A 15,968-nucleotide genomic window follows, 5' to 3' on the forward strand; every position below is an offset into this window, starting at 1 on the left:
CACACACACACACACACACACACACACACACACACACACACAATATGTCTTTGTTATCCTTAGCATTCAGCATGCTTTATCATTAATTCTGGAAGCAAATCAGTTCCAGTTTGTTTTGCTAATGGGGTGCAAAAAGACCCCATTACACAATCTGAAGATAAGCTTCCTGAGCTGTGAGAGCAAAGCTGACCGAAAACAATGGAATGACAGCTGGTGTTGAGTTATGTAGCGACATTTACATCTTTTCACATCATGTTCTACATCAGGAGGTTCGCCTGTGATTTACGGCGAGTGCTGTACCCTGAATGTTTCCCCTGTGAACATCCCTGGTGTTTGTTTGTTTGTTTTTTTGTTTTTGTTTTTCTTTCTCTCGCTGATGATCATCGTAGCTGTGAAGGGTTTAGAGGAGGGCGGTTTCTGGGCGAGTAGATTAACTCTGCGATTATTTTGATCAGCGCAAATTCGCCGATAACAGCAGACGCAGCTTTTTGCGTTTTGTCACGTTGCTGATTTGTGTCCCGCAGGTGCTGCCGTACTGGGGGAACCCCCACGACCGCAAAGTTATCCGGAAATTTTGGAGCCAGGTACAAATAAGATTACACTGAATATATGGAGTGTTATTTATTTTGGTAAAATAAGTAGCACTTAAAATCCAGATTGTCTGATCCTGAAGTCTGAAGGTTACAGGTAGTAAGAGACCAAAGTGGACTCCCACTGTGTTAAAACAACTTAAATGTGGAGAAAAATAAAAAAGCTCATAGCAGTTTATGAGAATAGTATTTTATTAATCTTCTGTCTTTTGGCTGTTCCTTTTTTGTTTATCTATTTATTTTTACATAGGGACCATTAATAATTCATACAGAAAATGGAGGTAGGAGGCGATCCGCCACCAGTAACTTATTTTAAATGGAATCTGGTGAAACATTTCCTGTGCCTAATCAAGAACACTGTTATATTAATTTTTACACTGCCTTACTTTTTTATGTAGTTACTTTGTTTAAATGTTTTGAACCCAGTTCTTGTTTAACTCAGGAAGGTTTTTAGTGACACACTGCCTCCAACCACCATTTCCTGTGTAAATAATCTTTGGCTTCTATGTAAAAATATGGCTCAATGCAAACATGATGACTGTTTATAGGTTATTAAAATTGCATTGCATACATTAACAGGATTTTGTTGAGATGGCAGAAGTTGTCTTTGTCTTTCTCTGTTTAGCTGTTAGCTTCAGGCTAGCTAATCTGGATTTATGCTAAACGGAGATAGTAAAACAGATATCTATTCAGAAACGATAACTGCTTATAATCTTTTAAGCAATAATTTTCTCTTCTGTCATTTTTCTTTCTCTTGTAGTCTGTAACCGTCTGTCTCTTTTGCCAATTCTTACTTAGAAAACACTTTATACACAAAACGCACCTTTTCACGTGGTGATCACGAGCTACCAGCTGGTAGTCCAAGATGTGAAGTACTTCCAGAGGGTCAAGTGGCAGTACATGGTTCTGGACGAGGCCCAGGCTCTGAAAAGCAGCTCCAGGTAAAGCAGATTTTTAATATGTCTGTTTTGCTACCTGTGCTAGTTATGTTAATATTTGCGCTTGGTTGTTTTAAGACTCAGTCTAGCAGAGTTACGACAAAGGAGAAATTTTGATCTCTGCAAAATGAAACGATCTTTTGACATTGAAATCAAACAGAGTTTGCCAATTTATTTTTGAACTAACACTTCGTAGAGCTGATACAAAAGTTAAGCTATTCAGTGAGGTCGGCACATCATAAATCAGGCAGGATATAGATTTCAGGGACACTGTTCTTAAGCTCAAAATCGACCAAAAACATCTGGAATATGTTCCCACTGACTTCCACAGCTGTGCAGCTATGCATCATACGAGTTTTTATTGGAGACGGATCAAAATGTGCTTACTTTAAAAAATACATACAGTAACTGGGGGATCGTATATTAATACCAGTGACAAACGTGTTTGTTTTTTTTGTTTTTTTGGTTAGCGTTCGGTGGAAAATCCTCCTGCAGTTCCAGTGTCGGAACAGACTCCTGCTGACCGGGACGCCCATCCAGAACACTATGGCAGAGGTTTGTAGTGCGTGTATATACATTTAAATGCATGTGTTCTTATCAGAAGTGTTAACAACTGTATGTCGTTGCTATTTCTCAGCTGTGGGCCCTGCTGCACTTCATCATGCCCACATTGTTCGATTCCCACGAAGAGTTTAATGAATGGTTCTCCAAGGACATCGAGAGCCACGCTGAGAACAAGTCTGCCATCGATGAGAGTGAGCGCAACAGAAATGTTCCTCTCAGTTTGCCATTTATACTTTTGCATGTAATATGTTGTGTGTTTTTTTTTTTGCTTTCTCTTTTAAGATCAACTTTCCAGATTGCACATGATCCTCAAGCCGTTCATGCTGCGCAGGATCAAGAAGGACGTGGAAAATGAACTCTCAGACAAGGTAAAAAACAAAACAAAAAAACTTTTGTTTGTTTGAGCAAACCTCATGGTCAAACTATCTTTTGGATTAGTTGCAGTTCTGAACTGCCTTCAAGAAGAAGGAATGTGGGTTTTTAATTGATTAGGCATATTTTTCTTGTAAAAATGCAACGAAAACTGATATATTTTTGAGATGAGTTCCGTCTAAAACTCTACGGTATAAAAGCTCATATCCTAATTGTGTGAATTATCCCCGCTCTCCACTCTTTCTGCCTCTTTGCTCACCTCGGTGACACGTAAAGTGTTGCAATAAGCCTGAGAGTGAAGCTTTTATTGGCAGATCCTCCTGATTGTATGCTGGACTCGGGCCCTCCTGCTACACACACACTTAAGCTTTGGTATGCAGAGGAATGGCAGAGTTCATCACTCCCCCACATCTGTCTTTTTTAACTTCTCCATCTCGGCGCCCACTAGCAGCCCTGCCAGCGTACTTCTCCTCCTTCTCCACACTCATTGGTCGTCTCTTGTTTTTCTGTTGATTTTTGCTTTTCCTTTCCTTCTATTATGTTTCTGCATAGTGAGGTCATTCTGGCATTTGGTTATCTGCTTACCTTCAGCTCGGGATTATAATGTGAGATCCAGCTTAACAGTGCTCGGTACCTGATGGAAAAACATCTGAAATGCGAACGCTTAATTATATAAAACAGTAAATTGTGTATAAATGAGATTTAAACTGCTCCTTTCCTTTGCTTCTTCTCAATGGTATTGTTATATAAAACTAGTAGCAGTACTTTGAAACAGCTGTGTCCAATTCGAAGAAAGAATCACACAAACTGAGCCGGTCAGGCTAGAACCTGAAAACCAGAAACTTTGTTCTCATTAAAACAACTTTTCTTTTTTTTATCATTTTAAAATGTTTTTTTTTTTTTTTTTTGTCTGGTAACATGGTGGCTGTTTTTGATTAATATTATGACTATATTCTCATAATTGAACAAAACTTTTCCTGGCTTGGCTTCTGCTCTGTCTTACAATTCACAGAAGTTCTGATTAAAATAAAGGGCCACTTTTTTTGAAAATATTTTCTGTCATTTTTTATTTTAGCAAAGAAAGTGAGCAAAAATATATAAACATATATTTTTTAAGACACATCATGATAAACTGTGAGTCCCGTTGATGAATGCAATGGCCTGTATTGACAGTTACCAGACAGGAAACTGACACATCGAGGACTGTTGCCACTTTTTACAGGTCGTCCGCCCCACCGTTACACCGGGAGAGGCCCAATGAATGTGTTGTTCAAAGCAACTTTGTCTTCTCCCGCTCTGCAGATCGAGATCCTGACCTACTGCCAGCTGACGTCCCGTCAGAGGTTGCTCTACCAGGCTCTGAGGAACAAGATCTCCATCGAGGATCTCCTCCAGTCTTCCATGGGCACGGCCCAGCAGGCCAGCAGCACCACTTCCTCGCTCATGAACCTGGTCATGCAGTTTAGGAAGGCATGTGCTGTTGCCTTTGTTTTTCTTTCTGTTCAGTCTCCAAAGTAAACCCAATTAAGTGAAACTACTTGACTTTTTTTCTGCATATTTTCCTAGTTATCCACAAAATTATGTATTCACAAATTGTATTTTCAGATAGAACCACTTTTCATTGCATGGTTTTGTGTGCAGGTTTGCAACCACCCCGACCTGTTTGAGCGTCAGGAAACCCGCTCCCCTTTCCACATGTCCGTCAAGCCATACGTCATCTCCAAGTTTCTCTACCGTCATGGTCTCGTCCACACACACAGCCAGGCCAAGAACAAGTACGCTCTTCTCCACTCAATCTTTCTAAAAAGACAAACAAACCAAAAAACACCAGCTCAATCAAAGCTGCTGCTTAATCTCCAAAGTCGTTAAAAACTAATAATTTCCTCACAGCTACATGTTTTTAGTGTCTCCACCAGTTTTTTTTTTTCAAAACACATATCTCAGGTTCAGTCAGATTGGATGGAAACTGTCTGTTCAAGTCTTGTCACAAAAAACCTCAGATTTAGTTCTGGCCATCTCATGTGCATTATTCTATTTCTTTTATGTTTCTTTTAAATCTTTCAAATAAAATCCAAATCAAATCCACTGAATCCTGGATATCTAAGGGTGTAAATACCTTTCTAATACCTGGCATTCTGATGGTGTTGCTCCTCACACCTAGCATTATAACCCAATCTTGTATCTCTTCTCATCTTTCTCAGATTACTACAAGTGCTGTTATCTCCTTTTTCGCCAAATCACATCCAGCAGTCCCTTTTTCATAGGAAAGGTGAGCACCACGCAGAAAACGTGGCAACAACTCCACTCTGTGTGCGACGTCATTTTCACCGCCTTGTGTTTTGGCTGTTCTTTTCTCAGATGACGAAAAAGGAAGCTGCTTCTCCTTCTTGCGCTTTATTGACGTGTCACCAGCAGAAATGTCCAATATGATGCTGCAAGGCACCTTAGTGAGGTGAGCGTTAAAAGTCATCCGTTTGCTCGCTTGGGATTTAATCTGACGGAAGCGATTATTCTGCATCGCTTACCCTACTTTTGTTTTGGGGTTCAATGTTTGTAATTAGATGTTGTGTTTTTGTGTCCGCCTCCCAGGTGGTTAGGTCTTTTCCTGTCCCTGAAAGCTGCTTACCGGCTCCACTATCAGCGCCTGTTCGACCCCGTCGGGGAGCATCAAGACGAAGGCGACAGAGGGGGGATACAGCACAAGAGTGTGTGTCTTTCTCACAAGGATCTGATCCTGTGGCTCAACAGACCGACCGCCTTCCCCAACACACAAACCAGTCCCGTCCTCCAGGTGAGTTAAAAACAAACAAAAAAAACAGAGACACACACGGGTTGTGAAGAAGAAAATTGTAGGTAGCTATCTTCCATTTTCTTGTGAAATGTTGAAGACATTAAACACTAAAAAAAAAAAACATAATTAAAATTAGATTTTAAGGAGATAAAGAATCCAATATCCAATGGGAAAAATTGAAGCTGCACCAATTTCTGTTTTCGCTGATCCTTAAAACAGCCTGATCTGGTATGTAAAAGTTGCCAAGTTGACAACAGTGAGATGAAAAGTGTTAACTGTGCAACTACAGATGTGATTGTGGGCGAGTCTGTCAGTCAGCCCTCTAACACAGCAGAGCGAAACGTGACGGTGCCAGATTTTCAGACTTATGCAGATGTAGACAAGATCGGCGGGTAAGGTTGGTTCCACATGTAAGTATTGGTTGATTGCTGATCGTTCAAAATTAAGCAATAGTTGTGACTGCATGGCATAGCAACCAGAGCCCCATACACGCAAATGCTGCCCTTAAATATTGGTATTGCACTTCTTTAGGACAAAGAAATGTGATTCGTATCACTAAACGGCACACAGTAACTGTATTTAGCCGTATTTTCAGATTTATTGATTGACTCAATGAAACAGCAGCAGAGAAAACAATAAAACCAGCGATCCCAAAAATCCACAGTTTAGCCTTAAAATGTCCTAAATTAGTTTTTAAACGTAAGTTGGCCTTTAAGATGTTAATCACAGGTCTTAAATTTATCATGAAAGGACTATTTAATCTTGTATATTCAGTTAATGTTTTTTTGTGTGGGACTTTTCTGCCAGGCAAAAGTTTGTGTCGCACTCAGACATCATTACTGCATTCGAAATTGTAAGCTAGCGGTTATTCACTGCTATTATACTCTAACTGGATAGCCAACCTTTTGCTTCTCTCGTGGGTAAGTACAAATTTAAGGTTTGTTGGCTGAATGAAGATTGAACACTTCTGTGAGGATATTGGTCTTAAATTCTAGCCACGATGGTCTTAAAAAGTCTTCAGTTTGAGTTGGTGGAACCTGCAGCATCCCTGAAAACGGTAAATCAAAATTCCTATCATGATAAATAACAAACAATACGATAAATGCCCAGCCTTGTACTCGACAGAAATAAACTTAAAACAAGTGTAATTTTTCCCATACAAAATAACTGAAACTTAGCTCGTCTGCCAAACAACAGGCAAACGAGTCTCATAACAATGATTGGTTGTTTTGGTGGTTTGTGGGAGAGAACAAAACATTCAGTGAGGAAAAAAAAAAGACATTGTATTGTTTTTTTTTGTTGTTTTTTTGTTCCCTTAAAACAGCTTAGTAGTTTGAAATGCTTGCCAACGTTTTACCTCGGGGATAGACGCAGCACAACACAGCTCTTTTCAGGCGCACACAAACCGTTTCATGTGTAGGACTCTGCAGCTGCGAGGTACGTGGCTGGATCGAGACAGTGCATTATTCATAGATTTTTGGGGATTTTTTTTATTTTTTATTATTATTATGGGAATCGCCGCCTCTTGCCAGTTTAAATATACAGACCACCAGGGGACAAAAATGCATCTGATTTGTTTGCTAGGAGCTTCAAGAGAAGTTCAGCAGTTCATGTCCAGTCAACTTTTGCCCAGTAAACAGTTGCTTGTGGCCAGATTTGTGTCATATCACCAACCCTCGTCAGTGATGGAACACACTGCTTGGGTAATTTCATCCTCCTCTTCCTCTGACGGCCTCATCACAGCTGAATTACATCTCGGCTTCCTCTCCCAGAGCGGCCAAAGTAAAACCTGGAAACCTGTGGATACCAGGAGTGTTTAGACTGTGTATGTGCTGTTTGGCCACGCTAACCCCCAGACTCCCACTCCTGTGATTTTGGCCCGCTTCCTACAGCTGCTCCTTTTGCTTGCAAAGCTCTGTGCCGCTGGCACAGAGCGCCACGGCTCTCTCCTTGGCTCATCGTTGTTGAATTGGCTGAATGATTGACATTGTGGTCAGTTTTTATAATCGGTTCTTCTGGCGCTCCTGTGGAGGAGCAGGGTCTGAATATTCCTGCACATATAACCACGGAATGCTACGTTTACAGTGCCTAGCAAAAGTTCATGTCATGCGCACAAACTTCAGGGTTTTAAATGTATTAGACCAACATGGAGTGGTACGTAGTTAGTGAATGTGAATTTCCAAAAAGAGTCGCATGCATTTGTTTTAGAACACCCTAATGGGAGTTCTGTGCAACAAATTAGAGCAGTTTTATAAAATCATTTAAACAGTCGCTTTCATTTTTTAAATTAAAATATTTGAATTAACAGATGTTTTTGTGAGTGTGACTAGCTTTTTAAAATTGCTAATTTTTGTATCATTATAAACAATTTCTTGTAATTTTCTGTACATTATATTTTATAATGTACATTCATGTGTACCAGTTCTTTATTTATTTTACTACAGATGAAAATTAGCCCTTTGTTCCATTCTGGCAGGTTTACATGGTTGTTTTGATGTACTTGTGTTGATTAACATGCACTGTTCCTTATGAAATCATTGACATCTAAAGACTTGCACTAAAACGTGGTTTTAAAAAGTGTTGGTAAATAACAAGTTCAAGCCACATTTTTTAATAAAACATTTATATGACATCATATGACTTTACAATTTGCAGATTTTGCACGATTTCATTTTGATCTAGCGCGTAAAATCCTAATAAACTAATAAACCTGTAGTTTGATTTGCCGAAAGATATATGTAAATAGGTTTTTTTAACACACTGTATTTTATGTAGAGAAACCATGAGCATTGGGTGTCTGCGCCTACATTTGGTTAAATGTTATCTGCGAAGCTGTTTCTCTGTCTGCCACTAGGTGGCACTGTGTAGCCACAGTGAGACGACACACCAATGGTAAACACTCCTACATGCTGCCCTAAACTCAACCTCTCTGCATTATTCTTAGATTACTTGTTTTCACGAAGTACGTTTGTTCCGAAAATGTATTGATGTATAAATTTGTTTCACACCTTCTTGGCCAAATGTTATATTCAGTTGTTATACAGTCAATTCAGCACATTTCAGCTTTGGTAATCTTAGATTTAGCACAGCGATTTAAGACTTTATGGGACTTATTATGTAAAAGTTTTAGTAATTTAGTCAGCTCAGTTTAATTATGCAGACAGAGAAGTTAGAAAACCAGGAGCCCCTCTGCACTCAGTGACCCCTGGATACTCTTACTTAGTTTTACACATCTTTAATATCTTTTTTTATTACTCCATTTTTCCACAGTTCAACTTGAGATTAATTGCTGTTTTAGGAGTTCAGGAATTAACTCACCTCTCACCATTTATACACTTTTTGTGTGTGTGTGTGTGTGTGTGTGTGTGTGTCCTTCAGGATCTGGTGTTTACAGCCTCCAGGCCTGGCATCCTGGGCCACATAGATGTTAGGATCCACGACAGAAACTCGGCTATCTCCACGCTCCGACCCTGTGAAGCCACGCTGCCACCCAAGTTCCTGCTGGCCGCCGCGCCCAAGGTCAGAGCGCAAAGAAAATGCGCCAGCACACCGATTTGTGTGGATGGTTTGACTGCGTTTGGGTGGTCGTGGCAGTAAAAGAGGAAAGCACTGCTTTTTGTTGGTTTTTAAACAATGAGAAGCTCTCATCTATGAAATGTGTGTGTGTGTGTGTGTGTGTGTGTGTGTGTGTGTGTGTGTGTGTGTGTGTGTGTGTGTGGAGTGGGGGTGACCGTCAGGCCCTCCAGCTGCACTTAAAACAAACAGAGCCTCTAAAAAGAGCTCTTCACGCGGGTTGTTCTTCAGTTGTCAGGCTTCCTCCCAATCCCCCCCCCCCCCCACACACACACACAAACACAGGCGGACACACACAATGAGAACCTGCTGATTCATTAAAACCGTAATGACATTATAGTTACATTACAGGAGCATGCATCTAATCTAATTTATTCAGATTCAATGTTATTTTAAAAAGCAAAAAAAAAAAAAAAAAAAAACAACTCTCAATCTTTCCTCTCCATCACTCAATTTATCTCTGGTTGCCTAGGTGACGGCAGTTCCCATGGAGCGGTATTGTGCCGACCGGAGTGCCGAGTACGAGTGGCGGGTAATGCGCGGCGGTGGGGGGACGGTCTACAAGCAGTGCTTTCTGTACGGCTCCCCTGAACTCGCCTCAGATTGGCGCACGAGGGCCAACGCCATCCACCCACAATGCCCCGGGGGGCTGATGGCCCTCCAGCCTCGCCACGGATGGTCCTTCATACGGATACCTGGTAAGCACCGGTCGCTTTGGGATACAGGTCTTTAGTTCTGCGGTTTGAAACAGATTACTTTGTGATTTTGTTGAACAGTGCCAATTAATTCACCACAACCTTTACAAGGTAAAGAGCCATTTTTGCTCTCGGGACAGCCAAATGAAACTCAGTCAGAGCCGCGAATGTCACATGACTTTTGAAAAAAAAAAAAAGTCAACTTATAGATCCATATAATGTGTAAGAAATTCATATAATGTATCATTGTTTTTATGGAACCACCGTTTTATTTCTGGTTTCAGCATTTAAAATGAAGATAAACATAAAAGAGAATAGATATACTTTTTTCTTGTGGGATGGAAAATTATGTAAGCACATAGATGTGAAAAAAACAAACCGATCTAAAAGCATATTACTGGTACTTTTATTGTCAGTCTTTGTGGAAATTCAGTGCAAATGCAGTGGGAAAATTTTCAAAAAAACATTAAAAACCTGCATTTTATATCTACACCAATTGATTATTTTAAATTTCATCATTAAGTTATTAAGAGCCGCGTCACTATGGAAGGTCTTCATTGTGTCGGTTACTACATTCACAAATGACCTGAATATTTACTCCAACGTTTGGAAAATTTCAAACCCACCAAGACGAGCAACCAAGAGGCCCATGGTAACCAACGGTAACTACTATAAACCATCTGTGATATCTCTTCCACTTCTTAGTAGTGTTACTTTATGCATAAAGCATTTGTTGCAAAGAAAAAAAAAAGTGGAAAACATCAATGGATACGAATACATTCTCTGGCACAGCAGCTCTCGACCTAAAATCAAGTTGACCTGCAAAAGTCGTTCGCTGAAATTCACTCGCATCGATCAGAGCAGCTCATTGGCTCAAAGCATTAGTGCCAGTTGTGTCCATGTGCGAGTTTTCCTGCGGGAAAGGTCGGCTGAAGTGGAGAAGTGGAGTGGAAGATGATTTGCTTCCAGGGTTCAGAGGACTGATGGATGTCCGAGGTCACGGAGGGCATTGCCATTTTACAGACAACATGTCCGTTCTCACTGACCCGCTCACCCGCTCTCGCTATGATAAAGTGTCTGTCTCAGATTCTGATGACTGCTCCCGTTTGCGATGAATGTCTGCACACGTCCGACTTGCCAGCTTTTAAAATGGCTGACGGGTCTTCTAAATTATAAAGCTGCAATATCCTAAGGCTTTCTATTCGGTCCTTTTTCCTCCATCTATGCATGCATCTGCTCGTAAAGAGTGCTTATATGTAAATGTGAGAAACAAAACAACTATTTGTGTGTCTGTGTGAGAACAGCCTGAAAGCTCTTGTGAAGTTCTACGGAGGCAGACAAAGTGAGGAAGTTTAGCCACTGCTCATTGTTCAAGTGCGTAGTTAGGTAACACTAATAAATGGTGCGTCCGCGTACGAGTGAGTGTGTGTGTGCGTGCGTTGTTTGTGTATAATCGGGCCCATTCAGGGACTTGTGCAGCGCTCACACGGGGGGGCCCCGAGGTGTCTCTCCCAGCTCGCCGCGCACACTCTCCCACGCTCGTCGGCGTTGGCTGTCCTCGCACACGAAACCGAAGACGGCCTTACCTCTGTTTCTGGATTTAAAAAAAAAAGAAAAAAGGGGCAGACAGCACCGAGCGCTGTTCTGGAATCAGTATCTGGCCCATGGCCTCTCGGCCCGTCTGGTCTCCCACTTCTTTCTCAGCCCCAGTAGGAAGGAAGTGACCCAACGCGCCGGCACCCGTCCTGCGCTGAACACATTGTTGCCACATCAAGGCTCAGATATGTACAGTAGTTCAGCTGAAGTTTCCCACCCTCCCCGCTCCTCCGCGCTCCCAGCCCCACACCTTAGGAACAAATGGCAGAGCTGAATTACTGTTTGTTTGAGCGCCATGGCGTGAGTAGGGCTGCCTACTGATATCGATGGAGGAATCTAATCAGAGGACCTATTAGGAATCAGGACACAGAGGAGGAAAAAACAATTGAAGCCGTAATGATTTGGGCCACAGATTTTGCTTGTTTTTTGATCTTATTGTGCAGGCAGGATTTCCATGACGGAAAGATGTTTCATAAAAAAAAAGAAGCACTTTTTCTAATGACATAAGTATAGATGACCAAGACCTGACAGTTAGCTCTGTGGATGAGGAAGGGTAGAGGACAATGTTTGGTTTAGAGAAACTCACATGGAAGTTCGGTTCATGGGTATTGGATCGTCTTCAGGCCGCAAAGACAAGGTTATTTTCACCAAAGAGTGAAGATTAGAAGTGATCAAATCATCCGTTCAGTTCTTCCAAAGAGAAAAAGGAGACTCTGATGGAACCGCATCATACTAATCTTCACTAATTCAGAGTCGAGTTGCAATTCTGCCTGGGCAGCTCCGCAATTTTACTTCCAGTCAGATGGAACATGTTGGCAAAATTCAAGTTTTACTTTATGCCTAAATATGCCAGCGGTTTGAATAATTGTGGGCTTGGGAGTACAAACTGTTTGTAATGATAAAAACTGACTCACCTCGGCATGCTGGATACTTGAAGCTGAGAATGAAACTGACAGCATGACTAATTTGTATCCTATTCAGGGTAAATTTAATTCGCAGTTTGTCAATTCAAAACAGACAGTGACATCAAGGCAGGATTAATATACGCCGGCCTATTTCAATTCTTAAATGTGAATTTCACAATCCTGATCCTAATAAACGTGCACTATTCAAACAGTCAAGTGGCTGAAGATTTCTTGTCAGGATAATATTTTGACTTTGAGTCAAAAAAAATGCAAAAACCAAACTCATCCTAAAGTTGATATTATGGGTTGAAAAGTCCAAACAAACCATAGTTTAATATCCTAAATGGCTGCCATGAATATAAAACGAAGGGTGCAAGTGTGAACTACTGTATTTATTAGCATCTCTGACCATTTTTACTTTGTACTTTGAACCTTGTGGACATTTATCCTCAATGACTGAGTCCATAAAATTGACACATTTGTATTGTTGTGTTTTAAATACACACAATAAACAAATCCCACTGTGTTTTTGACTTGCAACTAAAAAGCTTTTTAATCAAATGCAGCATGGAAATGAAAAAAAGCCAAACACCTTAAAGTCAGGCCACTTGAATGTCAGTCTACACCATAAGAAAAAAAATATGAGGAACTTTGTGCCAATTATGCATCATAATCACAAATCAAATTTAGAAATTGGTCGATTGCATGGCCATGGGACAGGACAGAAGACAGACACAGCCAGACAAGTTGGAAGGAATGGACTTTCTTCCTGGTTCAGATCAGGCCAAATACAGGAAAAGAAAAAAAAACAAAACATTGTGGTTTCACAGAACTGATGAACAATGAACCAAAACATGCTGTGAAGTCATTACAAAAGCTTTATTTTTCTAATTAAACAAGTTCCTTTCTCATCTCAAACAGGCTGTGCTGCTTTTTGAAGTCTTGATGACACAGCTAAAGGAAGAGAGCCACAAACAACAGACGAACACAGATGCTGTGAAGGCCTTTCGGAAAACAAGAATTATTCTTGGTATTTCTGAAGTTGAGCTGGAAAATGTTGCAAGTGTCGGCTCTTGTTAACCTGCTGTGCAACAGAACGCAGTCACATTTTCATTGTGATTTTATGCTTAGTTATTAATTGAAAGAAAAACATTGATGCATGTTTTTTCACTTTTTAAAAAAAAAAAATAAATAAATCTGAAGAAGAAAAAAAACTAAAAAAAAATCCAGTGCAACCATTTCTCTTCAGAATTTCTGCATTAGTATATGGAGTCCACTTTTGTGTAATTTTAATCACAAAAGTGGACTACATAGCTGTTCTGTGAAGGCCTAAGAGGATTGCCTGAATGTATGCACATTTTTACTTGTTCTTAGTTTTTTTTTTCCCCACACACTTTAAAATTAAGCATTACATTTTTTTTCCAGTTTTTTTCTGAAAGAACAAAAACATTCCAGCTCATTACAGCGACGTAAGGTGATAAAATGCAAAAGGTTAAAGTCGTATAAATACTTCTGCTCGAGACCGCGTTCGGTATCAGTCAAATTAACTCTATTTAAAGTGAAATACTTGTAAACTTGCCTGCAGTGAGAGTACACTGTGGTGCGGCTGGCCTCGCTATCTGTGTGACCTGTGTTTCACATACAGTAATTAGAAGCAACCTCTTAACAAAATAACAGGCTTTCCACTGTAAACCCGACTCCTTGCATGTTTGTTTTTAGCTTTATTGTATGAACTGCAATCTGTCTGCTGTGAAAGTCTGCATGCATGTAGGACACGGCAGACAACTTTTTTTTTTTTTTTTTTGGTGCCTCGGTATCAGCCAGACCTCAAGAAAGAAAGAAAGAGAGAGAGGCTTGTCACTTCTAGGCCATGAAGCTCACATTAGACTGTGGGAAATGCAGTCCTGCCTTCCTGTCCCTTCAAAGAAACCCGGCTCTCCGGCAAAATGGCAGGAAACTTCCCCGGCCCTCTGATAGACGGGCACAAAACAACACAGACGGCCAAGCCTCACCACACCGCCGACTGACTCTGCATTAAACTGGCACCGCCAGCCGTCTGTGGCATTTTTTTTTAACTCTCAGCATAAATAGGGAAACAAATTAGCCAGCTGAGTGTGCGTAAGACAAGGTTTCCTACTTTAATTTATGGGAAATAGTCAGCGACAAAAAAAAAAAAAGTCGGCTCTAAAACTTGAAACTTTTGAAGTCCAAAGCAGCCTGAAGGGGGAGACATTAGCCACACGATTCAGCTGTGACTCTGCTGTGGAGGCTCTGATCTGCGCTCCTGAGGCGTTTCAGTGTCAGCTTGGGCCAGCGGCGATAATATACCTCTAATGACATAGGCGCTGCGGTGTGGCGTGACTGTCTGTCTCTTCCTTTGCTCCCAGAAAACCCAAAAAGAAGAGCTCCGTCTTCCTCTTTTGCGGAGAGACAGCGGCTCGTATGCTTGTGTTTGTTCACATCATTGCAGCTCATCGCTCAATCTCTACCCTACTCTGTCACCCGGGCGTATTTTTGGGCTTATGGGAAATGCGTGTTCTTTTAACTTTATACTCCCTCTCTCTAGAGGCTGATTTTTTTTTCTTCCTGTTTTGTGTCTGTAAACCATCACCAAGGTAAATATCATCCTGTTTTCTGTCAGAAACCCCACCGCCGCCGCCGCCGCCTGGCCCCCAAAGCCTCCCACTGGCATCTGGCTCTTATCTCTCCCCAACGCTGCTGCTGGGAGGAAAAAATTAAGTTTAGATCTGATTTTGTTAATATGTGCAGAAGCAGCAAAGTTGTTCCGAGCTAATCTTTCCTTTATCGGCGGGTGGCGAACAAGTGTTGCTCATTGACTTATTGATTGCACAGTGTAATGTGACATTATACAGTGAGAAGCTGATGCCCGGTTCGATCGCGAATTCGACCTGTTCCCTGGCCCCCCATCTGTCTCTCTTTCTCACATAACCGTCCATCCATCTTCCTTTACCAGCTCTCACCCCGAACCCAGGCTGTTGTTCGTCGTCCTCTCTTTCACTCGCATCTGGCCCACTCCCCTCGCCGCTCAGGGGAAGGTCCGCTTTTCGGCAGAGGGGACGGGGGACAGGACAGTAGTAGTGGCGTATTAATGAAATTAACGCCGTACTTGGGTTGGGAGTATCAGGCACCAGGAGCTGTGGCTCGGGTTAATTAGCTGGCAGCACGCCTCTAATTGGGTCAGGACCATGTCAGGCCCCTGGCTTTGGCCCTGCAGGGATTGAATTACAATGCCGGGGGACAGCAGCCGTGGGGAGGGGGGGGGGTCTGAAGTGGTGGAGGAGGAGCTGGAGGGTGGATGAGGCAGAAAGGGGGAGTGTAGCTTAATCTGCCAGCAGGCGTTGAGGACAGGAGGAGGTGGGGAGGGCTGGCTGCATGAATACCGCTGTTAGGCTGGGTTGGACTGAAGCGGAATAAGGGGAGGCGGAGGTATGGAGGGGTTAGGGGGTGTTTTGAAAGCGGGACAGGGCAGGTGGTGTAGCTTGATATGTGTACCCATAGCAACCGTAGAGTGGTGTGACTGCATTTGTTGTGGGGTGTGGCTAATATCCTTGATTTCTTTAGTTGTTTTTTTTTTTTCTTCTTCTTTGCTATTTACAGTTCCAAGTAAGCTAAAAAGTCTCAGTGATTCCAGGTTTGGGTTTTGGATTCAGGGGATTAAATTGGGTTTTATTTCACCTTCAGCCTCCTCATAATGATGATGCTGTAGGATCAGTAAAGAAAAAGAAATGAAAATTTGTAGTGAATTTGTATTCCAGCCTCTACTCAGATAATCATAAATAAAAGACATCACTCAAAATTCACCAAATTAGTAAATAGATTCCATTTATGTGTAAGACTGCAGCAAACAATTAGCTTAGTTATAGATTATTCTGATGATCAATCAATTTATATATATATATATATATATATATATATATATATAT

At 41.4% G+C, this 15,968-nt stretch overlaps 1 protein-coding gene across 1 annotated transcript in view; it reads left to right on the forward strand.

Moving 5' to 3' along the window:
• Positions 1-437: 437 nt before the first annotated feature.
• The window catches only part of LOC106963659 (DNA helicase INO80-like), a gene marked incomplete at its 5' end in the record, with an annotated part of 34,574 nt that continues 19,043 nt past the window's right edge, over positions 438-15,968 (forward strand). The window contains 12 exons of the mRNA XM_015058695.1: positions 438-584; positions 1,389-1,531; positions 1,999-2,083; positions 2,166-2,283; positions 2,375-2,460; positions 3,767-3,934; positions 4,106-4,239; positions 4,666-4,733; positions 4,823-4,916; positions 5,054-5,255; positions 8,634-8,774; positions 9,301-9,526. Of these exons, the coding sequence (XP_014914181.1) occupies positions 438-584; positions 1,389-1,531; positions 1,999-2,083; positions 2,166-2,283; positions 2,375-2,460; positions 3,767-3,934; positions 4,106-4,239; positions 4,666-4,733; positions 4,823-4,916; positions 5,054-5,255; positions 8,634-8,774; positions 9,301-9,526 (1,612 nt within the window). The remainder of the gene's footprint in view (positions 585-1,388; positions 1,532-1,998; positions 2,084-2,165; positions 2,284-2,374; positions 2,461-3,766; positions 3,935-4,105; positions 4,240-4,665; positions 4,734-4,822; positions 4,917-5,053; positions 5,256-8,633; positions 8,775-9,300; positions 9,527-15,968) is intronic.

The sequence above is a fragment of the Poecilia latipinna genome, unplaced genomic scaffold (genome assembly GCF_001443285.1).
Source record: "Poecilia latipinna isolate Pla-1442-1.1 unplaced genomic scaffold, P_latipinna-1.0 Scaffold1565, whole genome shotgun sequence".
Lineage (NCBI taxonomy): Eukaryota > Metazoa > Chordata > Actinopteri > Cyprinodontiformes > Poeciliidae > Poecilia > Poecilia latipinna.